The sequence below is a fragment of the Aplidium turbinatum genome, chromosome 5 (genome assembly GCF_918807975.1).
Source record: "Aplidium turbinatum chromosome 5, kaAplTurb1.1, whole genome shotgun sequence".
Classification (NCBI taxonomy): domain Eukaryota; kingdom Metazoa; phylum Chordata; class Ascidiacea; order Aplousobranchia; family Polyclinidae; genus Aplidium; species Aplidium turbinatum.
Genome location: NC_137476.1, coordinates 2,215,820 through 2,241,354, shown reverse-complemented (window position 1 = coordinate 2,241,354; position 25,535 = coordinate 2,215,820). Strand labels below are relative to the sequence as shown.

The window sequence follows — 25,535 nt, the reverse complement described above, 5'->3', positions numbered from 1 at the left end:
CGAGGGTGACATGAATCTCGAAGAAGAATTTCTGTTTTGCAAAGCACTGAAAACAACGACAACTGGCGCAGACATATTTAACGTTGTGGACAACTTCCAACAAAAAGAAGGCATTAACTGGGAAAACTGTGTCAGCTTATGCACTGACGGCGCTCCTGCGATGCTTGGTGCTCGACAGGGGTTTACTGCAAGAGTCAAGCAAGTCAATCCCAATGTCCAAGTCGTCCACTGTCTTCTGCACCGTGAAAACCTTGCTGCGCAACATTTGTCTCCGGATCTTTCAGAAGTGATGCAGGAGGTTGTTGGTGTAGTCAACTTTATCAAATCCAGTGCTGTTAACTCTCGTCTGTTCGAGCAGATGTGTGTTGACCTCGAGTCTCAATTCCAACATCTCCTATTCTACTCGAATGTGAGATGGCTTTCTCGCGGCAAGCTCTTGCGCCGTGTAGTAGATCTACGAACGGAGCTGCAGATCTTTCTCAATGAAAAAAAGCATCGCCATGCTATTCGGTTTCAAGATAAGGAATGGATACTCAAAGTATGTTATTTAAACGACATCTTCACCGCAGTGAACGACCTTAACATGTCAATGCAAGGCAGAAATCAAAATATCATTACTCTTTCGGAGAAATTGTCTGCCTTCAAAGAAAAGCTTCAGCTGTGGAAGAAAAAGCTGGAGCGTGGACGAACGGCAGCGTTTCCATCCATGAACGAGTATCTGGAGGAATGGAATCAGATTGCAGTTAGCAGATTTGATGTCATCAAACCCATTTTATTGGCGCATTTGGAAAACCTTATCACGGAGTTTGATCGCTACATCCCAGATAGAAATCTGACATCTCAGGTGTGGGTCAGAAATCCGTTTCTGGCAAAGGTTGACAACTTATCAGAGAATGTTGCAGGACTGCAGGAAGAGCTTATCGACCTGCATCATGACCAGTTCCATCGACAGCTTTTATCCACAGCGTCGCTTGGAGAGTTCTGGACTTCGGTTAAGAAGGAAAAGCCAGTAATTGGTAACAAAGCAATGACTTTTCTGCTCCCGTTTGCAACCACGTATCTGTGCGAGCAAGGGTTTTCGGCACTGACTGTTATTAAAACCAAGGCTCGCAATCGTCTCGATCCTGGTGACGATATGCGCATTGCACTCACTAAATTAGAGCTGTGCATTGAAGATATTATGAAGGAGAAATTTCAGTTTCATCAATCACACTGAATCAATGATTAGTTTGTAATAAACCATTGTTTCATAAATTGTGTACTACAACTAGTTAACTTGTGTGTCTTGTCTACTTCATACATATCCAAAAGATAGTAGCCTATGCATTGCATAATAATAATGCTAGTTTTTATATAGCGCTGTATCCATCGCAGAATGCGTTGCTCCTCAGCGCTTTACAAAGCAGACAGTGCCATACATTAAAAATAGATTTTTTTCGATGTTTGAGGCTTGGGTACATGGGTCGTGAGATGTTCATAAAACTCTGATTTGGGTCGCGCTAAAAAAACTTTGGGAACCACTGGCATATGTGATATATGAATACATTTAATTACATCGGACCAATGCTTATCCACCTATAGATTAAATTGGTGCCAACCTTATCAAAACGCTCATGGAACCCTTAAGCTTGATTAATGATCGTGATCACTTAAAAAAGAACGGCTCGGTGGGCTGCATAACACCATTTTACTCCAATTTCAAACCTTGCTCAACTGACCAATTCTTTAAAACAAATCATAAAAATAAATCTTTTTGTGTCAGCTCTCATGACTCGAGAAACAAAATATGTTGCGTTAATTTTTCCAGGTGTTCCTGGTTCTTCATGGCTTGCGTCGTGTCTTCCTTTTTAGGAATTGGCTTCACAACTCCATTTTCATTTAAATAAGTCCACTCTCGTTTCTCTACAGCTTCTATGGTCTCAGCGTCTGTGAAACCTTGGAGTAAAAAAGAAGCAGCATCATTATACGAACCATATCAGTATTAGACTTTAAAAATTGTTTCAATCAATTTTTTGGGAGTGCAGGCAATAACTAGGTAAAAAATAAATATTGCTAATGTTGTTAAAAAACGTGTGACATATTTTATTATTATCACTGCCGTATCGGAAGTAATAGTCATAATAAGCAATATACCAGCACGTCAAGAAACGAAAAAAGCAAAAACTTTAGCCCAGTAATAGTTGTGAAGCTGCAGTAAACACATAAAACCACATCGGCCCGAAACCTGCAGCTTCGAGCTAATCTTTTCAAGTTCTGTACAACCCATTAACTCTTCATTTTGAAAATACTGTTCTTCGCCAAAAGAAAATGAAAGGTTCGTTTTTAAACGAAGAATCGCATGAAAATTTGATTGCATGGTACCAAAAAACTTGAATAAAGAAGGCCTACAAAGAATTACATCTATCAATTTTCAAATAGTGAAATTTCGTTTGTTACAGTCTACAGAGCTTATTATATGCACAGCACATCTTCATGCCATGCTGCAGTCATGTTTTACGATGGTCACGAAACACCGTGGACAGTTTAAAAAGTTATAAGGTTGCCTAGCAATAGCAAACAAATCATAAGCTCCTGTAAATTTTAAACAAATTTGTTTGTTTTTTCATATATTTACCCTGCATTGCGGGAAAGCGGACTTGAGCGCTATGCATCGGTGTACGCCTTCCGACATACACCTGACCCACGCTGCAGCCGACGACAATGTCTGTTTCCGGTTGTCTACTCTACTTATTACTTAAATTTGGTACTACCCATTACTCGAAATCGATCACTGGGTAGAGGCAATTATCGTAAAGTTTCTTGCTCAGAGAAACAACAGCAAGTGCGGGTGGCTGGAGTCGAACATGCAGGCTCTCGACTGCGAGCCCAACGCGCTAACCACTCGGTCATTGCTGCCAATTCTTCATAAAATTTTGCTTCATAAAATTTTCCTTTAACGAGCCTTCCAAATTTGGTTGATATACCACAGAAATGGCGACGGAGTTGCATATTGTATGTGTATGTATATTTCGCACTGTACTGTATGTTATCGCAATGGGCGCAAATAAAAGCATGATTATTATTATTATTATTGAAAGGTCCCACTTACCGGGGGTAAACTGGGTGGGGGGGGGGCATGAAATTAATTTTAGTTTTAGCATACTACTGTCCAAACTATAAAGTTAACTTCAGTGCCTATTTGCATGAAAGGCGAAGATATAATTAGTAATGTATTGGTTGACCTCCTTCTATTACTACATTGTAACAAATATTGTACTGAGAAGAAACGAGCGTTCTTCCGGCATTCGGTACGAGACTGAACCTCAGCTATCACCATTATGTTCCTTCCTCGTATTGAGAGTTGGATACAATGCGCCATTGTTCTCGAACATGAACTGTTCGTACTGCACTTTCATAACTTGATGATTTTGTCCATTTTGTGATGTTTGTTGCCCAAACCATTCTTGGTTTGCCTTTGTTTCTTATCACTTATCTTCCCTTCTATTGATGATCTCGAGAAACATGAAATGTTGCCACTATTCACCTAAACAGCCTATTTCATCCTTATAGAAATCATGAGGATGTTCTTATTCACATAGAATCACCAGATAAAATCGTATCTACTGTTCCATCGGTCGATCTTTAGTTCAGTAAGCCATAGCTTTGATGGTCGTATAAATTTCTCTCTAGTACAGCAAACTATTTATAACCATGAGACATCAAGGAGTATAGTCAAAAGGGCGATACTTCGCAATCGATAGTATGGCTTTAAGTGTCTTTCCAAAGACACAGTTACATGCTCTTGAGCGGTGTCGAACCAGAGCTCTCATCACAACTATGGAGAAATAATGTTGATTTAATTTACTGGCAGGTCTAGCTGCCTTCAGATATACTCACCTAAGATGTTTGCTAAGTAGTTGAGCTTGATTGTTGAGTAGCCACCAGCTACCATGTTGAAACAATGCTCTCTGATGTTGCGTTTGTATTGAGCCATGATGCGGTTCAAAGGTTGCCCCCATTCAAATGCATCAATTTTAGAATGAACTTCTGAAACACATAAAGCGAATGCAAGTTAATGTCAGGTCAAGAAAATTCATAGCATATTGTAACAGGGTGTATACACATATGGGTAAAAATAGATATGAGCACAGACACGACTGATACAGCTCACGTGGCAGTAATTGTGCGTGGAGTAAACAACGACTTTGATGTTGAAAGATTTGTTCAGCTGATCCCTATGAAGGGTACTACTACACTGCAGGGACCGATATTCTGAAGGCATCACAGTACTTCAGTGCTATAAAGTTATGAGTATAAATCTATCCAAACTGGTAACCTATTAGAAGGCTACGGCTGCCAAGACCTTGTAAAGTATGGTTTTGGCCCGCTGTCAAAAAAGGTTGCCTACCCCTGCTTTAAATCATTAACTCTGGCCTGATGATTAATAAAACCACCGCCCACCAATAGTTTTCAACTTTGTTTTTATTAAGATGTAAAATGTGTCAGTAAAATAGCCAGTTGTTGCTGCTACTATTTACTCGAATGACACGGCATGAAGATTTTAATCCTAATGACACCAATCTTCATTTTTTCTTAAGTGCCTCATGTTCAAGTTGTGTTGTGACAACTTTTTCTGGTTTTACTTGTTGCAAAAGCATGTTATTATTCTCTGTGTTCTTCATGAAGTAGCAGGCTACGAGGTTTAATTGCGAGAAGCTGGAGCTGTCTATCAAACAACTGGCTCCAGCTCCAGTTCCACCTGAATTTTACATACAGCTCCAGTTCCTTTTGAAAATGCAAAGCTCCGGGGTTCCGGCTTCAAAGCTCTGAGTGGAAAGATTACTGTATGGTATGCAAGTAACCTACCCAAACTAAGAAAGACCTGTGTCCATAAAGATGGGAAATAAAAATTAATTTTTGGCGTTGTTAAATTTCTGTTAGTGTTATGTAACGACGTTGCAGAACTTGTGGTATCTATTTATTATGTATTGGATAATGATAAAAAAAACACATGATAGGTTAACAGAGCTGTGATCCGAGTTTGATGATAAATTTTGTTGTTCGAGCATTGTATACAACTGATGCTTTTGAACAGCGCAACACCAGCCACAAGAAATAACCATGACTTTGTCATTACGCCACCAAGTCACAAGAACTGCAATACTGCATCTTAAAGACTTTCTTTGAAGAATGATGAAGATTTGGAGCAGAACATCAGTGGCAAGGTAGAAAAGTAACCTATAGAAGGGTAATAGGCTAAATGTCATGAGTCATGACACACAATAAATATCATGAACATATTACAAAGTGCTTATCGCCAAGATAACGTTCAAATATTACGTAACACCTTCAAGGGGGAGGGGGGGGTTTATGCAAAGCGTTACGTTAGCGTCATATCGGGGGTTCAAGTAAAACGTTACGTAACGCTTTCGAGTACGGGATGGTAGTTTTTTGTGCTGAATTCATAGTGAAAAAGCGTTACATGGGGGAGGGGGGGATTGAAAAAAGCGTTACGTTGGCGTTACATGGGGCAGGGGGGGTCAAAAATTCGGAAAAAAAACGTTATGTAATATTTGAACGTTCCCCAAGCAGTAAATTCACGTTAATATAATGGGTCTGCTACTATTCGATGAGTGCCCTATTAGGCGAGAGCCCTTTTCGGCGAGTTCCCTATTCGGCAATTTCTTGAAATTTTATTTTTTAAATTATCGGTTACCGTAGCCTAATTATCATTGCCGCTTTTCCATCGTTTTAATGATGCTAAACATTAAAATAAGACCCCAACCCTAACACCTTACCTCTAACCCTAACACCTTACCCCTAACCCTAAAACGGCAATGATAATTAGGCTGCGGATACAAGATAATTTAAAAAAAAATCAAAAAATTGCCAAATAGGGCACTCGCCGAATCGGACTAGCCGAATTAGACTCGCCGAAATGGGCCATTCCGTAATAATACATCAAAATAAACTTTGTCACTAAAATTTTCAATAAAATACTTTCTTTAAAGTTTCAATTATTCAAAAGGCTTCCACAATCATTTAACATGACCTCCTTGTAGTTATATTATACTATAGCCACTGCCCACTGGTACAATAAACAGCATCACTATATTACGGTATCAGATAAACACAAACAAAGTGTTTCAGCTTGAACAAAAATAAGGCTTTGAGTATGATGCAGAAACTTACGGTACGGTATCAGTGACTTGAGCAAAAGCAAGCAAGATTCAGTCAATATACTTTATCAACTGAAAACTAGGAAAAGGCTGATTCTTTTCACTTGGCAACATATATAATATACAATTATACATTTGTACAATGGAACCAATGGTTTCTAAGTTCAGTTTGTTTTTGTTTCTAACCATCACAACGAAAACAATATATGCCAGACATAGCAAAAGTCTAGAAAATGGAAGCAGCAACATCATGGCTTCTAACACATCATTTTGTACCAAGACCAAAACATCTACAAAACATAATTGTGATACTTTACCGAAATAATTATGCTTCCATGTAGCCTTGCCAACTTCCCAAACAGCTTTTAATGGTTCATTGGATGTTTTTATTGATAAAGGAATTCTTTTCCATAACAGTTTACAGTTTAGAAGATCTTGAGTGAGTAAGTACATTCCAAGAAATTCTGTGTATAATTCATCATTGAGCTGACCACTAGAGGAATCTAACTCTTGGTTTTCTAAAATTTCAAGACGATTGTTAGCTTCCTCCATTGTGTATTCAGTCATTTCTTCCAGAGGAGACGCTGATTCATCTGCAGCAGGTTCCATATTGATTTGGAAATTGCAAGAACAATTTTTAATTTACAAAACAAACTGCAACATTCTTCTGTATGAAAATAAATCAATAGTTTTTTTTTTCAAGTCTAAACCTTAAACCATTTGACCAGTATTTTATTGACCATTCTTCTGTATTTTATGAAATAAAACAGCATGATTTATTGGTGCAAACTTACACTTGGCATTTATGGTAAAGTTAATACAAAATCCTAACCTCAAACAATGGTTTATTCTTTTGTCAAAAGTCTTGCAGTACAGTGTGCTTGCCTGATTGCTCATTCGGATGAGCAGCCAATCGTGAACAAAATAAAACAGCAACATTTGGTTGAATATTGATTGAATAGCATTTTAACTCACAGTTTTGTGGCAACTTACATGGTTTATCTGCAATGTCTATCAGCGAGATTCAATAAGACCTCGGTCCTCGGTTTAACTCATTTAAAGGTGTCGCTAAAATTTTTCACTACTCTGACTGTCTTCTGAAACAAAACTAGTTCAATTCCACGGAATCGGAAATATCGCGAAACTGGCAACTCTGGAGGTGAATGCTCAGAGCTCACACATGTTCATAGATTTAAGAGGACTTTTAATTTAGCGGTAAGAAAAGAAGCATGCTGTTTTGACTTCATATTATGAAACAATAAATAAACTTTACAACGCAATTCCTTTATTTCATAATTTGAATTAATAAAGTATTTTATATCACGTGTTGAGTCACATGATTGCAATCAGCTGATTCGTGAGGAATCGTAGACTGTGTCACGCATGATTACCTTACCTTTTTGGGAAAGTGGAATATGTTAAAGTGCCTACTAAAAATTTCTAGCCACTTGTTAACAGTCTGATTGAATGTTTCTTAATTTACTTTTCTAATTTTTTTACTGCTTCCCAAAAGCAACAAAAAGCTTTTTATATTATGAAGAGTCAGGTGACAAATCAGGCAGCATCTCCAGGTGGCCATGTTTTAACTTTTTTTCCTTAACCGTATCTGTCACTGCTTCCTTTTGGCGTCAAGAGTTACTGGCTGAGACCATCAGGTCTACGTCTCTCTTATTGCTAATTACTCCGTCGGCTTATATCAAATAACAACGGGAAAAAGTATGCCGTTGGTCAAAAGCCTTACCTATCACTTCAATCAATTTATTTCGCAAAATATATTCGTGATTGTGTATTTTAGGTAGAAAAGGTGATAAAGACTCGGTGTTTGACCTATTTTCGCCATTTCTTGGTCAAATTTCTCAGTTGACATTTTATTTTGAAAGTCCTCTTGCATAGAACACAGAATTTCATCAATTTTGTTTTTTCGTTTTTGTGCAAACAGTATTCCATGCACATTTTGCACTACAAAGCAATTTGCGCAAATAATAAATTACCTTCCTAATTGATGTCTGCCTGCAAAGAATGACTCATATCGCGTCAAAGACCAACTCCCTACCCAGACAGCAAAATCGACGTTAAATCAATGTAAATATGACGGATTTTGCTGCCTGGGTAGAGAATGGAATTTTAGCGCCGTTGTGTTATGACTGACAGACACAAAATGAAACCGCACGCCAATAGTAAACTGCCAATCAAGCTATTGAATATCAGAAAATTTCTTGCATTTTATAACTGGCTGTGACAAAAGGTTTATTGTGAACTTCACAATTATCCGATACCAACATAATCGGGATTAAAAGTTGGGGCAAGAAAAAAAAATAAAAGTCAAGAAATCTCAGGTTTCTAGCGTCACTGCTTCTATGTGAAATTGCTGAATTAGCAGAGGGCGAGACCATAAGGTCTACGCCAGTAACAGATACGGTTAAGGAATGGTCAGATTCAATGGAATTATAAAATTAGCCTACTTGCAAGAAATATGGTTGAAATATTGCACAAGCAGGGCCGGATTAAGGTTTTATGGGGCCCTGGGCTGAGCTGAAAGTGGGGGCCCTTATCAAGTGATATTTTTCGCTAAACTTTAATATTGGAGTGGGGCTACGACACGGGCCCAGTTGCATGTATTTGTGGCACCGAGCCCCAAACAGCGGACCAGTGGTGTAGCCAGAAAAATTTTTTGGGGGGCCAAATATTTGACGAATTGAAGAGAACAACAAAGTGTTTGATTTAAAGCCATCGCCACTTGATGTGCAGTGGCATATCCTGGTGGGTTGAAGAAATAAAAGTGGTAAGTTAGGGGGGTTAGAGCGTGCCGATGGCACACGTATTCTAGGGGGGTCCGGGGGCATGCTCCCCCGAAAATTTTTTAAAAATTACACTCAAATAATGGATTATAACGCTTTCTGAAAACACTTTTAGGGTAATATTTGTATGCAATTTATTAGCAGATAAACAGCTATTAACTTAACAAAGATAGCTTTTACACACAAACGGGCAAAAACTGCGGCTGAAATTAGAGAACACTAAAAACTCAGCTACACAAAAACTCAATAACTACACAAAAACCCAACAGAGTAAGCCATTCTGAAATTGCTTCCACAAATTAGTTCAAAGAAACGTAAATCGCGTAAATTTTGAGCGATTTACGAATTGCAAACTTGGAAAATTTTGGGGGGCATGGCCCCTTTTCCCCCCCTGGCTACGCCTATGCAGCGGATCACCTTCTTGTTTGCCCACGGCTTGCCACCCGGTGCAGTAGGTGGGACCTGTCAGTGTATAACTCCGTTGCGGAAGAATGTGTCAATCTGTGGTGTATCAACGAACTTTAGAAGACTCGATAGAAGAACTGCATCATATTTAACTGATCATCTTGCATCAGAGAATGTCTTCAAAACAGGCAAACGATCTAGGAATTTTCGATGGACTTGCCAACGATGAGTAGACGAGACGAGCCATGAATAAAGGCTTTGCAACAATTCAAAAAGCTCAGCGGCAGAACAGCATGTTTCTACAGGACATTTAGGCTACCGATTAAATTAAGTGAATGTGCTGTGCAAGGGACATATTGCTGAGCTACACTACATTTCTCGCACAGAAGAGCTTGAAGACCGTTATACTTGCCACTCATATTGGCAGCATTATCATAACTTTGACCCGTAATCCGTACCACTTTCGGATATGAAAGTATCAAATAAATATGTTTTTTGTTAAAAAAACGAAGAAAAATTGAATAACTGGGGCTGGGCAGGGGTACTGCAGCACCGCAGCACATATGGGTGAGCCGCCCTTGCTTGTTTGAGATACGAATTAAAGCAGTAATCTCGAGCTGTGCAACTAAAAAAATTAGTAGATTTGTTTCTTTGAGGTGGGGGCCCCCAAAAGTGGGGCCCTGGGCTTCAGCCCAGTCCGCCCCCCCCCTTAATCCGGCACTGTGCACAAGTACTAAGATGATTTCTCTGTAGGTATCATAGCTGATACAGCCCTTCTCGATGTACAAAGATGTTCCAGGTTGATCGATCTCGTGCGTCTTGCCATATTTTATTAGGGTTTTTGATATGTGGTTGAAATTTGTGCAAAAATGTGAATCTTTGAGCTCCTCTTGACCGTTTTCCTAGCATTTTTTCACAAGATAAATCTTCAAGTTCGCCTTTCCGTATGATGTGACCCAAGAACTTCAGCTTCCGCATTTCTAAAGATCTCATTATCTGCTGCTCCCGGCCCATCTGTTGGAGAACTGCTCTGTTGGTTCGAAAAGCTGTCCATGGAATTTTAAGAATTCTTCGGTAAAATCACATTTCTGCAGTTTCAAGCTTTTTTCGGCTTTTTGCCGTTAGCGTACAGGTTTCACATCTGTACGGTACATCAAAATTGCCCAAACAAAGCATTTTAACAAACGAATTTTTAAGATTTTGGAGAGCTTTCAATCTTTAAAGATTTTTGCCATGGTGTGGAAACTTGACTTTGATAATGTAATGCGTCGTCTAATTTCTTCTTCACATCGGGTGCTTGGATTCAGTAGGCTATTGAGTCCAAATAATTGAATTTTATACCCTGTTCAATTTTGTTATTATCAAATTGGCTGTATGTAAAATTATGTAAAAATTTTTTAATCACAACATTGCAATGCATGAGAATGACTATAGGCACCTGTTTTCCGAAAGCTAGTGTAATTCGATATTGCCACAACGTAGGCTAATCGAAGCATCAGGCTAAAACATCGTTAGAATCTACAGTGTGAAGATTGCAATGCATGTTCTTCATTACTCTACCAAAAAAAAAATGTGTAAACTCACGCTACAATTGCTTTAATCGCAAAATAATCCAGAGTCACCTCAACATTTCAATGTATATATGAGCAGTTTTAAAATTCACATAGTTTTAATTTTCAGATATGCTCAGCGTGAATAATTTTACAAAGGAATCCCAAATTTTTAAACCGTGCCTTAAAAAATAACATAGATATCACTCCTAAACCATAACAAGAATCAACAGCCCCCCCAAACTGAGCAAGACCCCAGGAGCCCAAACTTCTAAGGGTTAAGTTGGTAACTAATCAGTGACCTCAACAAGCGTTCAATCAATCTGGTTATGTTTTTTTGTGAAAGTGTGAGAACCGTAAGATATAAGTACGATAAATTCTTTTGCAATTGTTTGTGTTTAAGTGGTTTGTCAGCGTCTTATTTTCTCATGATGTAGGCTACTCATTTTTTGATTTCTCAATTTTGTCAGATAATGGGAGTCATTGCTGCTTCATCTTGTCTGAGACTGTTGCATCTCATCAGTGATCGCAGTGTAGGCTACTGTATGTTGTCGCAATGGGCGCAAAATAAAACATGATCATTATTATTATTGCTAATTTCGTCACAAATTTATTTTTTTCTTGAATTTGTTGATCAGATTTCCTCAAATGAGGAAATTTCAGCGGAAGTGGACTCGCAGCTCTGCTCGCATTCGATCGCCACTGACCTTTAGGCTACTTGTGATAATTTTACTCAATTAATGGACTATGTTGCCCATGATAACCGTAAAACAATGGCGTTTAATATGGGGTAGGGGAGATGCAGGAGAGTTGAGGCACAGGGAGAGTTGAACCATCACCTCTAGCAGAAATTCTGTTTAACACAATTGCACTCTACTGTCACTAGTGGTATGAAAAAACAATGTTACAGCTTCACTGTTATCAAGAAGGCTTCACGATGTAGCCACGGAAAGTTATCTTTGAAAATGCAAAAAATGTATCAAAAAGTAGGTTTGACAAATTTCAGCATTTGCTTAAATAACTCTAGATCTATAAAAGATATTTAAATTACAAATATAGTGCAGGGTACCTTTGGAAAAGGTGATTGTATGCAACAATTACCATGCAACTTCTTAAAAGCGTTTTGAAAAAATCTACGCTAAATTCAAAATGGCTACGATTAGGAGAGTTGAACCACCACGTCAAGGAGAGTTGAACCACATGGCTCAACTCTCCCTTTTATTTAATGAAATTTTTTTTTTCTCAAATCTACAATTCTAGCGTTTAAATTGTTGTTTTATGCTTAAAAACGATAGGCCTATAGGCCTACTTGCTTGCAACAGTTAATTATTAAAGCAAAAATATCAAAGCAACTGGACTTTTGCTTCAACCTATTTGTTAAAACAGTCAAGCCAATCATGCAAATGTTTCAGGCATTGTGGTGAGTTCTACAAAAGAGCCCAAGCTATCTTTGCTGAATTATTTGTTATACTGTGATTGAATAGCTAACCCAACGGCTTATCTATTACAAGGGTCATCAACAATTAACGTTACAAGAGATCCAATTCAAAAACTGACAAAGAAGGCGAACGTGGCCTATGAAACCATGTTCACAGTTCTCAAGAAGGATTTGAAGATGAGCCCATTTAAATACATGAAGAAACAGTTGCTAAATGTCAATACTATTGAGAAACGTCTCTCCAGAGCCAGAATTCTGCTCTCACGCATTGAAGGAGGCACGCTGCCAAACCTTGTGTTCAGCGATGAGAAGAAATTTGATGTCTAGCATCATTTTAACAGTCAAAATGATCGTGTTTGGTCAAGAAATGGTTAGGCTACATGGAACCCCGGTTAGTCACTCGGAGACAAGGGGCGACAAAAGCAGTGATGGTGTGGGCCGCAGTCAACGAATCAGCAGGAAGGAGTCCATTGATTTTTGTGGACCAAGGAGTAAAATTGAACCAAGAAAACTACTGAAATGATATTCTTGAGGGTTCAATGTTGCCTTGGGCAAAGAAACACTTCAAAAAAACTTAACTGGTCATTCCAACAAGATTCTGTCCCTTCACGTGGAGCAAAGAGAACGCAAAACTGGCATTCAGCAATAATGTGCCGTTCTTCATTTCCAAGGAAGAATGGTCTCCTTCATGCCCAGACCTGAACCTCCTAGACTTTGGCATCTGGTCTTACCTGGAGAACAAGGTTTCGACTAAACACCACCAAAGTTTGGAAGCGCTAAAGGCTAATCTGAAAAAAGAATGGACCTAAATACCTCAAAGAGTTATTTGTGACTCTTACAGGTCCTTTTCGAAGCGTCTCCGACTTGTTATCGACGCAAATGGCGGACACATTGAGTAAAACTTGTTTTTCCTAAATACAGTACCGTAGTCTATATGTCTTGTGGCTGGAAATGATAGCAATCCATGCAGTTGCAAGTTTATCGAAGAAGGTAGGCTACCAACAGTATATGCTGTTGCCCTTGCTAATCATGTCGCTTCAGGAGTATAGGCTATGTATCGACAACTTTTGGCGATCTTTGAATCCCAACCAGAAGCTTTGCCTGCTTTCTTGTCCTCTTTCCAGCTATCGGGAATAACAACGTTACTTCTCTCAGCAAATTCGTAGGCAAGCATGCGGCATTTGTCTTTTGACCAGCCATAATAGGTAGAGGACAAGTCTTTCACGTGATCGGCTAGCTCGGTTTCCATTTCCATTGTAAATATCATATAGCTGTTTTACATTTCTTGTGTCCAAAATTGTCATGACGTTTTTCTTTGCGTTTCTTAATATATCGCTCTAAAGTGGACCTGTTGTTGACCCCAAATTCGTTTGCAGCTGATCGAATCCAGGTGCCACGTTCATTTGCTTCAGCAGCACGCTGAAGATCTTCTTCAGAGCTAGCCTACTACGAGTAGAAATCCGGGTGTATTTTGTGGCACACTGCTTACAAGCTTGATGTTTTCTTTTAAAAAAGTTTGCACTCATAAAATTCTGTGGTGCATAAATATACAGTACTTTAGGCTTACAGATAGCTTACTGTTTAACAGAAAAAGTCATTCTTAACTGCACTGATTGTTTGTCGAAAGCACAAATTATGACTCACAAGGTTTATGAGGCTTTTGCAGAACATTGCTATTCTAACTTTGAACTTCTACATTACATGGATCAACTCTCCTTATCCGGTTTAACTCTCCTTAACCCTATGATCAACTCTCCTGTAGGTGCAGGAGAGTTGAGCCATTTGGCAGAACTTTTTTAAAGTTAAATTCTGAAAATACGTTTGATATTGACTAACATTTAATCAGAGTGATTGGAAGCCAATTGGTTCTACTTCAACATAAGCACACAACATTTGGACCAGCAACCATACAATCGGAAATATGGGTTCAAAAGCAAAAATTGGCTCAACTCTCCCGCATCTCCCCTAATGAACGTTCAACAAGGTACGCCAACTTCTTATTCATTCTATGAATCAGTAGCCTACGATATGTTACATTGGTACAGAAAATTTGGAAACCAAATAGCCTACAAGCGCAGAGATGTGCAAGATCACCAGTAGCCTATTGGTGATCTTGAAGATCAAGATCACTTTCAAGATCACTTTTTGTGTACTTAAAAAAAAATGAAGTTTTTGATCAATAATGTTGCAAAAAATAATTACTATAAGCAACCTGGGTAAATGTATATAGTTGGTAGCCAATAGCCAACTTTTACCTTTAACTACTCGATCGCTCGCCTAAGAATTGTATTAAGTTAGTGACTGCATTGCTATTAGGCTTATCAATTGTTAACGTAGTTTGCGTAGAATCGCAACGTCACACCCAAGGCTGAAGGTAATTACAGTAGCCTAACTTAGTTTTGAAAATATCGCAAAATTTGCAATTAATTTTATACTTTTTATTTATAATAAATAAATAAAAATAAACTTTGAACTGCATCATATTTTACCAAATTTTTGTCTGGTTTATGTGGGAGTTTTTATTCCTGTTACTAAGTAGTTTTAACTTTCACTGCATTATGTCAACGTTTATTGCCCCATGTACCCATCTGGCAACCTTGATACTGTTGTCTGCTCTCAAAAAAGCTCAGAGGTTTGCGGTCAGACAAACCGCTCCATACTCAGACCCTAAACAAGTTTTGGTCTGGTTGATTTGCTGCAATAATCCACTTTAAGTCAGCTGGAGTCCAGATTTTTTAACACCGCCATTCTAGACTTTTAAAACATCTAAAATTGAGTCAAAGAAAGCAAACATTTCTTTAAAATTCACACATGGAAATTGTGAACAAAGTTAAGTCATTTTTTAGTATACGTCAACATAAAGTACACGGAAATTGACTTCTTTATTATGACCAACACAGAAAACTTTTTCAATTTTGAAATGGCAACACTGACCAGATTAGAGGGAGACTTTAAATCGTCTTTTGTTGGACACATATCATATTAATAGTGGCTTAATGTTAGTAGTTGCCACTAAGGCACTAACTATTTTGTACGAGTTCTAAAAAAATGCCTCCATCTAGTAAGTAAACCTCATTTTTAAGTGATCTTGATCTTATTGTTCTTCAAGATCAAGATCAAACACAAAAAAAAGTGATCTTAGATCAAGATCAAGATGACCAAAAAAAGTGATCTTCAAGAACAAGATCACGCCCATCTCTGCCTACAAGCTGTCGCCTAAAAGTCACCAAACAATACAATCCTGTTGAAATTATGAGCAAACAATTCACAATCCCAGAAAAGAGGACGTTTTAGCAGTTTTGAGTGTACTCGGAGGACCATCCATTTTTGATAAAAAAGAGGACAAATCTTCTTAAAAGAGGACATATGTTACCCCTAACATTGGCGGCAAAAATTGCCTAAAAGAATTTTTTTGTGAGGACTCAGAATATAAAACAGTGCTGTGAAATGGTAATAGGGGAGATGTTCCACCAACGGACAGGGTACGACCAACGGACCACTCTTCTATTTCTTAAAATAAAAGTTGGAAGCACGAAAAATGTTATAGTGGTATCGAGATTAACCTTTTTGGTTTTGGAAATCTTTCTTGCGGGGACCTGTGATTTTTTCATATTGCTATGAAGGAAAGTAACTACTAACTGCCGAAAACTAACTTTTAAATCATAATAAAAAGTGCCACAACACAACAACATAAGCAATAAGCACTAGAAATATGCTTTTATTATGAAATTTCATTTCATATTTTCATATTCAATTCAATTTCATAATATGAAATTCAACTGTTTTTGGTGTTTATTTTACTCCTTTTAAATCTCATATTTTTCTAAAGTTGCAGAAAACTTTAAAATATCAAACAGGCGTTTTGTTGATGCCACGGGTGTTGATGCCACGGGCAACATAACGAGCCAACGTTGTTCGTGGTAGCCTACAGGGGTTGATGATGAAGTGGTTGTTGATAACGTAGATTTAAAAATTTCTCCAAGTTTGGGATAGCAACAATTCTTTATCTGGAAACTTCATCTGGACACCCAGAATATAAATTATTTTTTGTAAATAGCCTAAACAGAAAAAAAAAACATTCAGTTTCACACTCCGAGCAGTTGTTGTGTGACGTGGTTCAAAAGACGCAACAGGTTCATGATATATGATATGTTTTCTCAAATAGAGCACTTTGAAGTTAGCATATCCGTTTTGCCTCGTCTCGTCTAATATTTTGACTTTTAAAAATGTAGGCTATTAATTTATAAGATTGTTTTTCTATAGCCTACATTTTTAAATTCATTTTGTTAGATTAGGCTATGGTATACCTACAAATCATGAACACCTTCTGTTAATTTCAAAAATATCATTAAAATAATAGTAGGCCTATAGTAGCCTGTGTGGAAGAAGTTAAAGGATAGCTAAATTAGGCAGAATTTCATTAGGCAGTTAGATAACATTAATTTACTTTTATTGAAATATAAACCATCATACCTAATGTAAATGTTACCACAATTGGAGCTTAATCACTTTTTGTAGTCCAAAGTTCACTTTATTACATAGACATAGCCTATGAAACTGAGTCACTGGGTTAAACATCTGGGTATGGTATGGCCAAGAGAAGAGCACGTTTCGTCTCATAGGCTACGGACTTTATCATATTATTTGCAAGAAAAACTATTCAGATGGTCTTCCCAAATGTAGAATTAATTATCCGGCAACCAGCTGCTCAGGAAGGAGATCTTTTTCAAGACTTAAAAGAATTAAAAGTGAATTGAGAACCACTTTTTTGCCGTTTAAATTCGCAATTCGTTCTTCGCCGCTGTAAGGGTCGAAGGGCTTTGCCTATCGGTTTCTCCACCGTTAAGTAGGCTATTAGCGGTGACTTGGGCTAGCTGTATGGAAAGGCTTCGAGAAGCCATTGAATTGATTGGTCACCCAGATCGCTCAGTTCAGGCACACCATTTGGCGCATGATAGATAGGATAGTTGCAAGTGATGTGGTTTGTGATATCTTTCTTCTTGCCACACTCACAGGTCGCTAATGGTGCCATCCTCTATTTGTGCATATTGGAGCGAAACAATTTGACGCCAATGTGCAGGCGATTGGGCCGCACTCAGACGTTTCTTGGCAAAAGTATTCCGGTAGGGTTGGGGCCAGAATCGGAGATGAAGCTTTGCAGTCTTGTGAAGACAAGTTATCTGCACTAAGTAGGCGACAAACTGAAGCAAATAAATTGTAATGAGATTTGAATGATTATTTTATGAGGAAGGCTAAAATTTTTTTTTAAGTCAGTCTAACTATTTTTGATCATAATAGTTCATTTCTTATGTGTTTTAAACCAGACTAGTTAGTGAGAAAGTAGGCTATATGGTAGGTTCTGCAGTATGCTTTATGTGAATATTAACAATAAAGTAACTTACAATTATTCTGTTTGACAAACGTTCCTATTTAATATTAATATTTCTCAAAAGGTTTACAATATAATAACAAACTTTGGTTATCTTCAAACGGATAATTTCAACACTTGCGTGCATATTTCTCCATGAATAATTCAATTTGGTATCGGTGGTTTGTTTGAAATATTAGTCTCCACGGCTAGGTAGAGGTTGGGGGTTTCAAAAGGGAAATAGCCCAGGACCTATCTTTTTTCTAAATCCGGTTTTACTCACCAGGAACAGCCTAACTGTTGTAAATGAGTAGGAACCCGTAAAAAGTACCCGGAATACAACAAACAAACAAAAGCAATAAGCTTCTTAAAAATTTGTGATTTCTCTATTTTTAACTTTCCGTCAAAAGTATCGTTTCTTTGTTACGGTTAAGTAACCACCTCATGGCAAGTAAGTGCACGTGGGCATTGACGTCTACGCTAAGTGCATCGTGCAATAAATTTTAAAATCTGACTCAATCTACTGCGAATATTTCTTTGCGTTGGGGAAATTAGCAAAGTTTTCAAATTTGTATCAGAAATCGAGCCCTGCAAGGACCCCTAGCAAAATCGTCTGGGATTTTGATCAAACTGCGTAGGCTAAAAACGCTGGGCGCAACAAACTTAATACGGTACACATATACTGTATATAAACACCATAATTTCCAAATTGCATTCATGCAGTAATTCTAAACAATTTAGTTATCAGAAAAATTATTACAAATTGAAGGATTGTGAGAATTATTATCCTCGGACTGAGAAAGTTTGACTTCTTAATTTACATAAATGAAATTTATTATTTATGCCCATTTTTCAAGTTAATACATTTTCACAATATTTTATGTGTTTAATAGTTTACACGTTTCCACAGTTTTATATGCACGAAAACGCGTCACCAGTTGCGCATATTACACAAGCAAAACAAGTTCAAATATTTTAAATATTCGAAAACATTGATAACACCTATAATGCTATTCATCTGATGTTAAACTATTCTGTTGGGGTTATCAGATGTTTTACCTGTGATGCTAATTACAAATTAGTAAATTGCGACACTTTGAGTATTTTCAAATTTATAGTAATTTCGTTCAACTTTGGAACAAATGAAGTAAACAAACCACTGGCATACAGCACTTTGAGAGCGGTTTATTTACAAGCCTGTGGAGGCTCTTTACCTTTTGTAGAGTTCCAAGTTTGGGATCAAAGATAGAAATGAATCAAAGATATTGATGTATTTATGCACATTATAACTAAAAAATTTAACTTTTGCAACAACATTTAATGTTGTTGCAAAAGGTAAATGCATATTCATCGTCTCTTGAACTCCACTCACAAAAGTGATAGTGGATACTGACTGCTCTCCATTCAGCGGCACTTAGTGAGTGGAATAATTTCCGAGCAACAACACTTCAACAATCGGAAAACTTCACTCTGCCAATCTTGGTAACCGGCCCTGCGTCAAGAGCCTCTACAAGTATGCGAAACTACCAGGAATAACCAATCAAGGCTTTGTCAGTCCGAGGATAAAGATTCAAAACCAACCAACCAAACCAAGTGCTTTTTACTTCTCTTGAAACAATGTTGTTTTCTGCTTCAGCTAACAATTACCGCCAAATTTAAAACAAAGGTTTTAGTATTTTATTAAATTATTGCGAATAAAAACAAATTTTTTAAAAGATATTTTAAAGACAGGCAAGACACAACAATACAACAGAGTTGAGCATTATAACAATATATTTTACATATTTACAAATAGTTTTAACAGCTGAACGTTATCGGCTTAACTTAAGCCCCCATCAGGAACTGAAAATATTTATAAAAAATGCAATAAATTTCATCTTCTTGAAGGCAACAAGCTAACTTTTGTTATAATGTTATATTGTTATAATGCTCAACCCTGTTGTATTGTTGTGTCTTGCCTGTCTTTGGTACAAGAAAGCAAACTCTCTCTCGAAACTATATTTTAAAGAGTGGCCAAAAGGTTAACAATACATAGATCAAGGGCGGCTCCCAACCTTTTTTGCTGTTCGTACCCCTTTGTCAGGTCAGAGCATTCTTCGTACTCCAAAAAAAATTCTGATTGAATTTTTCAGATAGCCTAGATATTGCTAAATTAAATTGCTTTTATAGCTCAATTAAACGTTAAACCAATATTTCACACAAAAATGCAAAAATTAGCCTACCAAAGAAATTAAATGTCAGTTATTTTGTTAGTCACTTCGAGATATTTGTTGCTGCTTTATTGATAAAATTCGCTCAAACGATGGTTCGATTTTACTCAAGGCAACACGTAAATCATTTTCCAGTTACAGACGATTTCTGTAGGCTACTCATTCTTGATATACATCATGGTCGAAAAGCCACTTTCACATTAATAAGTTGTTGAGAAGCGAATTAACACTGTCATGATGGCTTCCACAGCAAGACTTGGGAAAGCTTCATTGTAACACACCAAAAGTCTTCTAACATTGATTTGTCAAATAGCAGTTTCAATTTTTGGCTGCTTTTCATTTCGATGATGTTCTCCTTCAAATTATCCTCATCCGATATTTTTGTTAAATCAAAAAGTTATGGATTTCTAATCCAATGTTGGAAATAATTCAATTCACCAGCAAAAAAGTAACCATCAAAAGAATCAACCAGCATCTTTAAGTGGGAAATAATTTCATTTTTGACATTTTGCAGCAGAGAGATATTTGCAATTTGATCAAGACAAGGAAAATTAGCAAGGTTTCCAATTTCATTTTCAGCAGCAGCAAGTAAAAAACACATTGTTATGAGACAATGAGGCTTCTTAGCCTACTAAATGACAACAATTATTTGTAGATAATTGTATTTTTTTTCAAAGCAAACACGGTAATGGCATAATATCATTTACAATTCTAAAATAAAACTGTAACTTACTGTAAAATCTGTTTGAAAAGCTGCTCTGTGGCCCAAGGATCTTCGTACCCCTTGATGTTTAATCTCGTACCCCCAAGGGGTACGGGTACCCCTGGTTGGGAACCCCTGACATAGATGAAGCAAAAATGCTAAAATTCATTGTTGTTTTAATATCTGTTATGGACTCGGAGTTTGATTATTGTCATCAAACTGCATACAGAAAAAAAAATGATAATATGCATTAACTGATAAAAAGAAGCAGATAGTAAAAGAAGCAGATAAGTAACACCCTAAACAACCGACCACACAGGCTTCAATATGGTTTTGCGCTATCTTTGTTTATCTTTGTTTTTCTTACGCAAAGTTTCAGTCTCATCATTTATCTATTCTTCTTAAAGTTTTTTTTTCACCTGTGGAATATAAAAAAATACAAGATCGAACATAACTTATAGATCGCTGTAAAGATTGCATCGTTTACATAGAATATAAAGTATGCAAAGATAAACATCAATTGCTCTGCCATTTGAACTAAGTCAAGTAGTTACACTACTTGTAATACCAATACAATATGTAGTAATTTTGTTCACTTTTTAAGTTATAGCGATTTTTCTGAATGACATTTAGGGGGTCCGATGACCTCCATACTTTTTGGTTCAACCTCACTTAAAATAGTCACCATTTTTCAGTGGCACAATTTTATTAATGATGATGATGATAATATTTAAATTTGATGCATACTAATGTGCACTTAACGTTAGATAGGCACAGAAGAAAAGGTTATACCGTAGAAGCCAAAAAATAACGAGTCCAAAACAAATACTTACTACACCTTTTCGAATAATGTTGCTCTTGCTTTCTGAACAAACGTACCCAGCAATCCGTGTCGTACAACGTACATCAGAAAAAAAAAGAAACCTGCATATACAGTGTATTAATATTCAACTGCTGCAGCACAAAACCTGATTAAGCAAAAACGTAATTAACCACATGACCACTAATAACTTCTTCATTTTTAAACCTTTTTAAAATATATATTTAGAATGTAAGGAAAGTTTAAATACTATGTACTGTGGCTAAATCCTTTCTACTTATGATACCATTTCGGTGTCGAGCACGTTTTAACCTTTGCGTTTAGTAGTTTCTACCGTTTTATAAATCCTTGCTATGTTATGATACTACTGCAGTTTTCCTTTTGATAGCCAGGAATGAACAAACTGATTTGATATTAGCGATATGTTTTATCAAGTAGATTTACATTATAATAGGGTAGTCTAGAAGTACATGCCTTGATCCTCGAAATCATGGTGCTTTTGTTTGGTAAATCATCAAACAACACGTCAGTACAACTGAGAAAGACCTTCTTACAAACTCCCTGTCATTAAATGGTTCCCAATGTTGTTAAACGTTAAACCTGATTTCTTAAGTTAAATTCTGTAAATATATCAACCCTGCTGAAACAACGAACAGAGTAGATCGAATTGGAAATGTGTGCAACCACTTAGTTAGCGCTAGTGTTAGTGATGCAATAATAATCGTAGTGATGATGCAATAATACTGGTGGTGATAAATAATAATGTTAGTGATGCAATAATAATGGTGGTGATGCAATAATAATGTTAGTGATGCAATAATAATGTTGGCGATGCAATAATAATGGTGGTCGCACTTTCTTAAGGTGATATAACGAGTGCGTCAAATCATTTGGCGTGCCATGAAAAATCATCTCGCGTGGCCACAAGTGGCACGCGTTCCAAAGGTGGATCCGATCTAAACGATGAGATGGGATATTTTTGTGTGAAATTATTTAAAGCAGTGTCTCTTTTTGGATTTTTTGTCAAAACTTACGTACCGCTGCAATCAAACCAACCAAAAGCAAAGGCCACGCTGTCATACCTACCTTCCAAACGTACCAACGGAGTTTACAATTCATGAAGAAACAGTCTCATCCAAACAAATCTCAAACAGTCTACACTCTCATGGCAATGCTGCAGTATTTGCAAAACTATTTTTAGAATTAGTAAGATGAAGTCGCAAATAGGAGAAGACTAAAAATCACAAATTTTTTTTCTACCACACAGATACCATTGATCATTAGTTATATATGTTAGTGAATTGGCACTAGTTGTTGCATTTCTGACAACATTTTGTTAACGGCAACCTGTAAAAGTTTTCTAGTGGACATTTCGCAATTACAGACAATATTTGTCTTATTTTGAAAGTTAAATTTTACTCAATTACTTGCAACAAACAAAAAATAAGCACGGGCACAGGCAAAGGGCCTGGATTATGAAAATTGTGCATGGGTGTGCTAGCCATTGTAAAAGTAGATCAAAACTCCATTTTGAAATAAACAGAACGTTGAGTTGTATGCCTGACCATATAGAAAACAACACAAAAAGGCCAATAAGCTCCAATTTGCCCGTTCATGTAAGTAGAGAGGTGTGTTGGAGTTTCGAACAAAAAACAAGCAAAACCCTCCAATCAGCATGAATTTAAAACCTTGTTTAATATTTTACCTTGCAGTGAATTGAAGACAGCAAAAACGTAGGAAAATGCCATTTGTACGCTTTTAATAGAGTCAGAAGCAAACACAAAGAATCCAAATATCCATGTTCCTCCAACAGTCAGGAAAAGTGTCCAAGAGAATATCAAGTTGCGTTTGACCTCAGAGGATTTAGTGGGATTCTATAACAATGTTATTGTTACGTCATGTAGCTGATTGGATGACCAAATGATCTTTCGCTGCTCCTGGCTAATCAGATTAAATTTATTCAACACTGGGGTACTTAAACGTTTATTTATGTTTGTGAATTTTATGGTATTGTGATGTGAGCTTATTGTGTAAGCCACTACAGTGGTCACCGCTTAGCCCACCTCGTCACGCGACGGTTTTGAGCTTATTACGCGTGTGGGTCTATTAAACGGGTACGATTCTCGCCAATCCTATGCATTCAGTAGTTTCAGACGAGACCAAATTGGGCTTAACAAGTGGGTAGGCCCATTAACCGTTGGCTTAATAAGCGGGGACTTCTGTATTACATAATTAGATTGGCAAATAAAGTTTGTCATGTTTATTGCAATGCAATACAAAATATTGTCGAAAAAATAACAAGACGATATCCAAAAAAATGACGATGCAGTTTTGCACAAACTCGGATAAGGCTGGGTGTGATCCTATTACTTTCAAACCTTATAAGTTCCTGTAGATGGCTTGGTATCAGGCGCGAATCTAAGAGTTTTTTTCGGGGGGGGCCAGAAAATTTGAAAATCAATTAAAAAGAAAGAAAAGCTAAACAGATATGAACAATGATACTACGACATATACGATATGCTAGAAAATAGACATTAAAACAACCATTTTCATCAATTGTGATGCCGAGGGACTAATATCAGCTGTTTAGAAGCATATCAAACCATTTGATGCGGAAACATACAATTTTTCACAAAATTTCGGGGGGGCTCGGGCCCCCTGGGCCCCCCTCATAAATCCGCGCCTGCTTGGTATGACATAGTTTCAGAGAACTATGAAATTGATTAATTGTCCGAATTCTACAATTTGTTTATTCAGCAGATTCCAACCACTTAAAACAATTCCAACAATCTGCAGTCGGCATCTACTGTAGTCTTGTATTGTCGAGTTGTCCAACGGTCAACTTTGGCATAGGCCTGCTTAGTTTCATGATAATGGTCTTAACTATGAAACTGTTGTAGAAATGCAAAATACGAATGTAACTACTTTCACTTTCACATACATGCACTGTGTGTAACCCGATAAAAAAACTTGTTCACGTTTCATCTTGTTTGTTGGTTTGCTGGTACTTCGATGGTACTTCTTATCTTACTGTACCTTGTTGATGGTACTTCGACCACAAGTCACTTACTTCGACCACAAGTTAAAAGGTGGTTATCTAAGGATTAATCTTACTTCGTTGCCAGCTTTTCGACCACAAGTCACTTTGTATGTTGTTACCACATAGACAATGAAGTTGAAACCCAACAAGATGGAGCATGGTATTACTACTAAGTATTTAATCCAATCCAGAGATACCCAACACCTAAAAAAGTCATAATGCATGGTCAGTCATTAGGTTAACGGGTTAAGGTCAATTGGACAATGTAGGTTAAGGTGAATGGGTCAAGGTTGATCAATGTGAAAGGGTCAAGGTCGGCCAAGATGAATGGGTCAAGGTCGGTCAAGGTGAATCGGTCAAGGTCGGTCAAGGTGAAAGGTGTAATATGTGATATAATAAATTGTAAGAAACAAAAAAAATGTATATTTTCATCATCAAATGTCGCAAACATAAAACATTTGGCACTGCTGCTGCAAAGCTGCAAATATATGGAAAGTACTGTATTTGAGTAAATTAATTACTAGTTCCAAATTAAGCACATTCATCCTACTGATAAAAATGGTCATACTTGGTGCAACAATATGATTTTTGCAGAAGTCTATTTTGCACAACTTCAGCAAGTGTATATGTGCGAAATTTTAAAATATGGAAAAAATAAATGCTACTTTTAAACATTATTTTGAAGCACAACAAATTTATTCCCACGACCTTTTTGACTAATTCTGTTATTGCCAATTCTATAACTTAAATGTAACAGTTAGATACGTACTGGTCGCCTGCTGCAACGTAATTATCAACATCCAGTCCAACCACTATGGAAACAAACACAGCTGGCATTAACCAACCCCACAGACTTGAAGTGGTTACCACCATTCGATCGGTCACATGAGCTCTGGTGTAAATCACCTGGAAATAGTTGGTTGTCTTAATATTGTGACTAGTTTTTAAACACATGTTAACATGATGTTAGTCATGTTAACTTACGGTAATGATAAATAGAGTTATAAAACTAGCAAGTGAGACACTTGGATAATTAGATAGTTTA

General features: G+C 37.1%; 2 protein-coding genes across 2 annotated transcripts; one reads left to right on the top strand and one right to left on the bottom strand.

The window, feature by feature from the left end:
- Window positions 1–10: 10 nt before the first annotated feature.
- Window positions 11–1,216, top strand: LOC145770201 (zinc finger BED domain-containing protein 5-like). Its single transcript, XM_082581790.1, has one exon. The coding sequence runs from the start codon at window positions 11–13 to the stop codon at window positions 1,214–1,216; it is 1,206 nt and encodes a 401-aa protein (XP_082437916.1).
- LOC145770511 (COP9 signalosome complex subunit 8-like) lies at window positions 436–6,820 on the bottom strand. Its single transcript, XM_082582180.1, has 3 exons — window positions 6,476–6,820; window positions 3,877–4,026; window positions 436–1,935 (listed from the first exon to the last, which is right to left on the bottom strand). The coding sequence occupies exons 1-3, from the start codon at window positions 6,765–6,767 to the stop codon at window positions 1,766–1,768; spliced, it is 612 nt and encodes a 203-aa protein (XP_082438306.1). The 5' UTR covers window positions 6,768–6,820; the 3' UTR covers window positions 436–1,765.
- Between the last annotated feature and the right edge of the window lie 18,715 nt (window positions 6,821–25,535).

Excerpts from the sequence above, each read along its gene's own strand:
- LOC145770511 (XM_082582180.1), bottom strand. The coding sequence starts at position 6,767 with ATGGAACCTGCTGCAGATGAATCAGCGTCTCCTCTGGAAGAAATGACT. Across the intron at positions 4,027-6,475 it reads ATGGAAGCATAATTATTTCG|AAGTTCATTCTAAAATTGAT; the intron begins GTAAAGTATCAC and ends TATGTGTTTCAG. Across the intron at positions 1,936-3,876 it reads CTACTTAGCAAACATCTTAG|GTTTCACAGACGCTGAGACC; the intron begins GTGAGTATATCT and ends TTTTACTCCAAG.
- LOC145770201 (XM_082581790.1), top strand. The coding sequence starts at position 11 with ATGAATCTCGAAGAAGAATTTCTGTTTTGCAAAGCACTGAAAACAACG.